This window comes from Anneissia japonica, unplaced genomic scaffold (genome assembly GCF_011630105.1).
Source record: "Anneissia japonica isolate Jap-2015-1 unplaced genomic scaffold, ASM1163010v1 scaffold3862_len378127_cov164, whole genome shotgun sequence".
Lineage (NCBI taxonomy): Eukaryota > Metazoa > Echinodermata > Crinoidea > Comatulida > Comatulidae > Anneissia > Anneissia japonica.
In genome coordinates, this window is record NW_022702440.1 from 53,139 (window position 1) to 61,864 (window position 8,726).

Genomic DNA, 8,726 nt, shown 5'->3' on the forward strand with positions numbered 1-8,726 from the left:
ATGGCTATTATATGCATATAAGTATGTCTATTTTATATGGTACAATAAATATTGATATAGGGCCTTTCTTTAGCCCAAATCTATTTACATGGATTGGGATTCTTGAAGTCAGTGATATTCAATAATAAACTAATAGCAATAACATGCAAATAAAAATATATATTTTCTCTAAGATACAGATAAAATTTATTATCATTTACATCGTGTTTCTATAACAGCTTCTTTCGTGGAAATAAAGAAAATAGATACATTTAAATATAAACATAATTGCTTTATATAATCCATCTCTATCAACATATTTCAACTTCATATATACAAATAATATGGTTTCAACTTTTCAAATATTTTAAAAGTTTTTCAATTGTTATGTTTATATTTTAAATACTACATATTATAATACTGTTCTCTATTTTAATAGGTTATTATTTGTCATTTTACTGTTTTTTTAATGTTATTAAAAATGTAATAAAAAGCTGACTTCATATGATTTTACTCTTCTACTTACTTTTCAATATTTGATAGATTTCAGGGCTGAAAAAATTATAGACGCACCACGTGTCGATTTGTTTACCGTAATATTACTATAGTAAATTCCCCGCGCCTTAGATATTTTTTGGTAAAGTACGGTAGCCAAAAAAAAAAAAAAAAAAAAAACATAATCAAGGTACTGTACGTAAACACATGCGTCTGTGGTACATCACGTGTGGTTGTAGGAGGACAGGAGCGTATTCATGTCCCGTTCTCTGATTGGCAATTTGTTAAGTTCGATTGACACTCCGGAAAAATCCATTACAGCAGATTTTCTCTTAGGCCAATTTTGAGGAAAATAAGAAAAAGGTTCACTACAAGTTTCTCAATTCCATACTATCGCTGGAATTGTAAACAAGGCAAGTATATAATTGGGTCCCTCTTTCTGGCGAGTCTGAAGGGCAGTATTGAGTCACTAATAGGAAAACGCAAATTATGACGTCATAGAGACGTACTAACCTGAAAATTTAACGTTAGAATTGTCACAACTAATGCTGTGTTCTGTCGACTGAAATGTATTGAAATGCTGCACGCAAGGCGAATAGAAAAACGAATGGCAAGGTAGGATTTTGTTTTCTGAACTGAAGTACCGAAAATGTATCGATTGTTTAAATATCATATAAAACGCTTCTTTAGTTAATATATAGGCCTATTGATACATTGTACCTTTTTTGTTGTAAAGAGTGCAAGGATTATAGTAAAATTAAAACAATCTTTAATTTATGTTTATTGTTTTCTAGATTTTATTATTATTATTATTATTATTATTATTATTATTATTATTATTATTATTATTATTATTATTTAAGGAATTTTGTATGAACTGTCTCCCAATTTACGGTACTAGGCCTTTTTTCCCTTATTAAGTATTGGTTTGACATTATATTCAAGTTCAAGTTTAAATGTAGTGTGTTTAACTGTATTTGGTATTGTAAGGTAGGCCTACATTTTTGACTGGTTAGGTAGGCCTACAGAATGGCATTGGGTCTATAGTTTTAGAAGCATTATGTGTTTGCATTTTAAGAACATTTACGATTTTTTCATTAAAACGAATTTCCATAAATACAATGGCTATATTTATAATTAAATTAGTGGCAATGAAAAAAACATGAATAACAATTTAAATAATAATAATAATAATAATAAAAATAACAACAACAATAATAATAATAATAATAATAATAATAATAATAATAATAATAATTATAGTGATTTTATTTGATTAGTTTATAGCTTTTTTGTTGAGTCTGCATTCATGATCATTCATGTCATAAAATTATGATCACATTGGATTGCAAAAGCTGAAGTGATGTATGAAAATGTCAATCATAAAGCTACATTAATCAATGCGTCGCAATACTGATGGAATACTACGTTGATTAGTAAAAATATTACAGGGAATTCTCAAAATTCAACTAAAGCACGAAGCGAATATTTCCTTATAAGATAGTCACAATTTTTTTATTTGAACTTGGAAGTCGGAGAAAGTAAGTTCTAATTAATTTGCTAGTGAGAAAAAAGGAAAAGGAAGAGCAACCGAGACCCAGAAACTCGATGATTCGAAACATCCTCTTCCTACACAAATTAGCCCTGACATCAACAACGAGAAGCCTCTGCGTGATTATCAGATCAATTATGGAAGTTTTATCAGTCCTTCAACTTGTCACGTATAACTTCAAGAATCTTTAAGTTATTATAAAAAATCTGAACGAATAACCTGATTATTTCTAAAGGGATTTACATTTTACGAGAAACAGAATTTGAAGATTAACGGTAATGCATCCACGCAGATTAGAGCACGGTCAATTCTACACCCTATCGTTTTTCTATACTCATTATGATGGCATCCTGGTAGTGATGCACAGTAGGCCTACACGCCGATTGCAAATTAATATCAAATCTTCCTTTTTAGGTCTCTGTCTCTCTAATTAAAGATCATAACTTAAGACTCCATCAATTAAAGACCACATATAATATTAAAAGTCAATTTTCTATGGCTCCAAATAAACGCCTATCTTCTGTCTTATAAAAAATAAAGACAAATTAAAGAAGAAGAAAAAAAAAAAAACACATGGTACCAAAAGTGGTGTTTAATTGGCGGGAGAGACGAGGAAGGCTAATTTGTGTTATTAAGCCGGGCACTCACTGTGTCGTACGACCGTTGCACGACGGGTCTATCTGTGAGCCCTAGATGACGCGACGCCGTCTGATGATATCGGTGGAAGTCTGAACGCAGCGTATCGTCATTAAAAATGATCTGTTGCGCGCGTCTTCGGGTTGCATTCTTCATAGAATCACGTCGGCCGACAACCGTCGGGCTCATTGAGTACCCTGTTTTACGCTTATTAGCAAAAATTATAAAAGTGAACGTTAATGTCAAGGACAGAGGCATTATCTATTTGCCCATTCAGTTCAATTTGAAATTACTGTAAGTTGTTTTATGGCCTGAACCGTAAACGCTGTGTCAAGTTGATTGGAAACTTATTAGGAAACTGTTTGTCATTAAATTATTGTCCTAGACCGAGTGTCTAAGAAAGATACCATACGAAGCTTGGCATTATATTTTTATTTTTTATAAAACTAAATAATGATTACACATAAATTTCTTACCTTACCATTACATTATCCAAATAATATACTATGACATTTTATAATGTTTAAAGGTAATTACTACTAAAATAATCAACTATGAGACCTCTAATATGCTATCCGACTACTACCATACCATACGCGAAGTATGACTTCATCACATAAAGGATTCGTTTAACAAGCTATTTTCGTATGCAAAACAATAATACCAATGTTTTTTTGTTTGTCTTTTTTTAAGTATCGTGTCTATTCAATTTAATGTAATAAATGTTAATACCTTGTTTTAACACTTTATAGATGATTGGCCTCCATCTGATATTAACGGTCTTTGGTTGGTTAGTACTTATTCTCCAGATATCTTCAGTATGGGGTCAGGCTTCAAAATGTGTTCCGATTTACACAGATAAGCCCAACGCAATTTGCTGGTTAGTGTGATTATAATTATTAATAGAATAGATATGCTACAGTTAATGAATCTTGGCTTATTAGTATACTTCTTTACTACTACCACTACTACTGCTACTACTACTGCCGCTGCTACTGCTGCTACTCCTAATGTTACTGCTACTGCTGCTGCTGCTGCTGCTACTACTACTACTACTCCTTTTACTACTACAGAAAATGATGATGATGAATGATGATGACGATGATGATGATAATAATAATAATAATAATAATAAGAATAACATGATAATAATAATAATGATGATAACAATAATGATAATAATTAATTATTATTATTATTATATCGTAGTGTACCACACTGAGTATTTCATAAATTTATGATTAAAGTAGACTTGTACTAATGATTCATGTTATGATAAAGTATGCTTCAAATTCAATCTTAAATTTATTGTATTAAATTTCATTTTCCAAAAAATAATTTAAGGTTTATTGAATAAATTCATCTTGTTCATTTGTTTAGAAAAAGAAAAAAAAACCATTTTAATGATTTATAAATAAGATACAGTACCGTATTAGATATTTGATATTATATTGAATACTATCTTACTGTGCTTAGTCTGTTAAACTGCTTTCTTATAGTTATATTTTTTCAACGATGTTGTATCAACAATATACAACATTCTAAACAATTTGTCTCATATTATCTTTACACAGTATTTTGAGTTAATAATTAGCCTATGTAAATACCTATCATTTTAATATAATTAATCATGTACTAAAGTAAAATTAAAAGTAAACACAACTTTCTACAGTAATTCGTTCGCGTTACTACAGTATGACGTATGTGAAGATCATGCCGGAAATTTCAATTAAGATAAGGAAAATAAAGGAGGCTATTTTGGGTGATTTCTTTCTTATATAGGCAAATTAAGATTTATCAAATTTATTTTCTCCATTTTGATCTCTTAATTGATATAAGCTATTTGTTTTTTTAATTTCAGGGGTGACTTTCCAGCTGACACAGTGCATGATTGTAGTAAGTATGTAAAATAGTAGCAATCATATTTAGTACAAACATTTATAAAAATCAATCAATGAGTTAATAATGTAGAAAAGACCATTAAAATAGACGGGTAATACTAATTATGCTATCTTCTTAAAAGTATGATTTTAATAGATAAGCATATGATATTTATAACTATAATTTTTTTTGCATAAATTGTAATACTCATGATTGTGATAATTGGGATTTAAGCGTCCAAGAAATTAACAATTGAATTAATTGATAATAGGCATATTAACAGAGGCTATAGAATATGTAGACCTACATTAAAACAAACTTAATATAATTAGGTACAGTACAAGTAAATTGATAATCCAATTACAGTATGTATATATGTAGTTAATTCTCTGCTAAAGCGACCTTTCTCGAGTATTTTTCTCTTGTATATTTAATCTTTGATATAATACCAACAGTCCTACTTATGATGTTTGGGAATAACGGTGATATCACAAGTTGATATTACTGAAATAAGTTACTTCTTGTGCAAATTTTTTAGCTTATTAATATTAGAATTTACAAATTTACCGTATTGCGTTTTTAGGCCTACTAGGATTAATGATGTTACACCCAGGTCTAGTTAGACATTTTGAAAATTTTTATTATTTTGTAATTTATCTGTCTATAAACCGCGCACTATGTTTCACTTCTAGGCCACAAATTCTGTTACGATCTAAATGAAGGTACAGACAAATGTGTATCGCCTTGGCGGAAACCGACAATTCACAGGGAACGCGAGTTAGAGCGCATAGCGACCCTGGCAATGAACCAGTTCGTTACTCAGTCATCGTGCACAATGAGGCTAAAGACTAATAGGAATTTGAAGACGAACTTGCATTTCTTTGCGAATGAGACTGAATGCACTGGCTTGGAGGCGTTCACTCTATCTCATGATTCGTGTGCCGTACTGCATCTAAACCGTAAGATCAAAGGCTATTGTATATGGTACCATAATGTTTGCCCAAAGGTTCCAACTGATGTTACAGTATGCAAAAGAGACAAAGGTGAAGGTAAGTCGTGGTAAATGTAAAAATTAAATATATATATATATATATATATATATCACACACCAGATTTTAATGTAAACCACAAATTACGTTTCTTAATATGCTTTAAAAACCTGATTTTCTTTTTTTCCTAAAGTGATACCTACAGACTCTCCAAGACTAGATAGACCAACATCCGATGAACCTCTGAAGAAATCATCACTTAGCATCGAGATTATCATCATCGTAGCAGTATTCGCTAATCTTATCATTCTGATAGTAGTCGTGTTTATTGTGGGTTTCTTATTGAAACGAGTAAGTTCAACAATTTGTATGCACAATTGAATGGCAAACACAAACTATATAAGATATTTCGTCGCTCACATCACGAACTAACACGATCAAAGTAGATTGTGTTAGTTCGTGAAATCACAGTAGCGCGTCAAAACGAGCGCGTATTGGTTGTCAAGCAATTTTGTATTCTTTACCACACAAAAAGTCTTTAACGACAGCAGCGCGTATTTTGACGCGCTTTTTTGGTTTCACGAACTAACACAATTAAATCACAATCGGAATAATTGTACTATAAATATTACTATCCTACAATAATAATGCAATTCGGCTTAAAAATTACACCTCTAATAAAAGGAGTTGCGTAACCGGTCACGTGGCTTTATGGTTAGGTTTGGTTAGAGCTGTTTGAATTATACTTTATCAATTCAGAAGATTGACGTTAGATAAATATAGTGTGGAAAATTATACAAATCTACGAGACTACGAGACGCAATCTTGATTCATTGTCGACAGAGTGTTATTAAATGATTTTAAGTTTTTCTTCTATGTTTTTTAATTTACTAAGAACTGAAAATCAAGGTATATTCAGTAACACTATTGAAACAAACGTTAAAAGCTTTAGAGACCTCTATAAGACTACTTTCAACAAGTTAGAACGAATTCTAAAAGACGATAAATCCACGGAATGAAATACTTCATAATCATGCTTAATTTGACAAACCAACTTGTGTACATTAAAAATAATTTAAACTATTAAAGTAGTGAACAGATTCAAGTATTCTTCCTTTAATGTAAATAATAATACTCGAACCTTATACATAATTTCAGTGATGATTCACTTTCTTGTCTTCTTTCTTCCAATTTAGTCCAGAATGACTAATCGTCGTGATAATTTGACTGGGAACAATTCAAGTAAATCAAGTAAGTTTCCATTTAAATATGTATAATTGAGTTCTGCAAAAACAAAAAATAAATAAATAAATAAGTAAATGAGCGCTTCCGAAAGGTAAATCGTTTTTGAAGTAGTGTGGAAGAGTGAAATATGGTATATAGCACTGCCTACTACTACTACTATTACTATTACTGCTGCACTACCACTACTACTAGGCCTACTACTACTACTACTACTACTACTACTACCACCACCACCACCATCATCATCACCACCACCACCACCTCCACCACCACCGCTACGGCTAGTCTAGCACCACCTCGACCAATACCATCGACTCCACAATTATCACCGACTCCATCATTTCCACCACCACCACCACCACCATCACCACCATACAAGGCTACCCCTGCTGCTGCTACTGCTGCTACCAGGACTACCACTCCCACTACGAATATGAATCATTTGTCCCACTTGTTTATTCGTGTGAAGAAAGAAAAACCCATATTAGCCTTGTAGATATAGGTTATCATTGAAGGATGCCGTAACAATAGGCCTATGATCATAATTATCAATAATAATTCTTTGATCAAATTTAAATTGTTGTTGTAAATGTCTTACATTCAAACATAGAACAGAATAGGTTGAATATAGAAACAATAATTACACCATAGTCATAAAGTATTTTAAGAGTAAACAATATTTGTAACAATTTCAGATCGACCCCTCCCAAGAGTTCCCCACGGCGACCATTCTAAAAATGCTATCCACAGAATTTCGAAAGTTGACAGCGCTGAATTTGATAAATGGAAAGACGAGAGTCACTACATGTACTTAAGCCATGAGTCAGTGGACACTCCAAGATACCATAGTGTAACTGAAAATGATGTACGTAAAGCGGTGGAGTCGAACTGGGATTATTCTTACCCAGACATGGAAAAAGTTAAACGATTTTCATCAAATTCGGAGACAACGCCTGATAAATCCAGTTATATGGTACTTATGAAGGACGGAAAAGCTAAAGCAAATGAAATACATGAACATTCTGAGAAAATAACGAACGAGGTTATCGATAATCCATCACCATGCCATGCTAAATCGGAACAGGTTACTGAGACGCATGCTCATTCTGATGTCGATTGCACAGAGCAACATGACGGGATTCAGTGTATTGAGCCTAAATCATCTGCATTTACGGACAACGACGACGACTACAGTGAGTTGAAAGTGGATTATTATGTCCTTGAGGAAAATGATTCTAAAATTGAAAGTGAAACAGGAGGCCTATTTAATGAGAATGAGTGTACTGTAAATAGTAATGATGGTCACCGACCAAATGAAGAGATTGTCACAGACCCAGAAGAAGCCACCAATCATGACTACTTTCAACTTGAGAGTGACGACATAGAAGAGGTATCGAGAAGAAGTCCAGAAGAAGTAGACGATCAGGACAGTATACACGACGAACAATTGTGCACGGAAGGCGAAATTGTCAGATCTGAACTTTGTCATTCACTACCGAATTCAAACTTATAAAAAATGACGTACAAATACATGAAGGGATGGAGGAAGTATCAGTTGCCATGTGTATCTGACTCTCTTTTTGCATATAGGAGGTTTATGAACACTTATACAACATGGCCAGTCTTGTATGATATCAGCATTCAAATCCTAATTGAAAATGTATAGCCGAAAATGTTTATCGTTTATTAAGAAATTATTCCAACAAACGAAGATTTTATTTAGATAATAGAATACCAAGTACACTCAAAAAGTCTGAGACGCCATATTGAATCAGTAATTATTTGAGTATTAACAGAAATGATGAACAAAGACAATTGGATCATTAGGCTTCCCTTAGTGATATTTTTGAAGTGTGCAAATATTTTTTATTGTCAATGTATTTAATACAAAGATGATTAAGGATGAATATGAAGATAGCAAACTTACGTCATGAAGTCTTTGAAGGCGA

General features: G+C 32.1%; 1 protein-coding gene across 1 annotated transcript; it reads left to right on the top strand.

Moving 5' to 3' along the window:
• The first annotated feature begins 859 nt into the window (after positions 1-859).
• On the top strand, positions 860-8,387 carry LOC117103866. The gene is made up of 7 exons (XM_033244481.1): positions 860-1,089; positions 3,415-3,542; positions 4,524-4,558; positions 5,236-5,592; positions 5,726-5,883; positions 6,729-6,783; positions 7,473-8,387. The coding sequence occupies exons 2-7, from the start codon at positions 3,415-3,417 to the stop codon at positions 8,288-8,290; spliced, it is 1,551 nt and encodes a 516-aa protein (XP_033100372.1). The 5' UTR covers positions 860-1,089; the 3' UTR covers positions 8,291-8,387.
• The last annotated feature ends 339 nt before the right edge of the window (positions 8,388-8,726 follow it).

Bases quoted from the DNA above. Each gene is read 5' to 3' on its own strand.
- LOC117103866 (XM_033244481.1), top strand. From the start codon at position 3,415: ATGATTGGCCTCCATCTGATATTAACGGTCTTTGGTTGGTTAGTACTT. The intron at 3,543-4,523 runs GTTAGTGTGATT...TTTTAATTTCAG, and splicing joins AAGCCCAACGCAATTTGCTG to GGGTGACTTTCCAGCTGACA. The intron at 5,884-6,728 runs GTAAGTTCAACA...CTTCCAATTTAG, and splicing joins TGGGTTTCTTATTGAAACGA to TCCAGAATGACTAATCGTCG.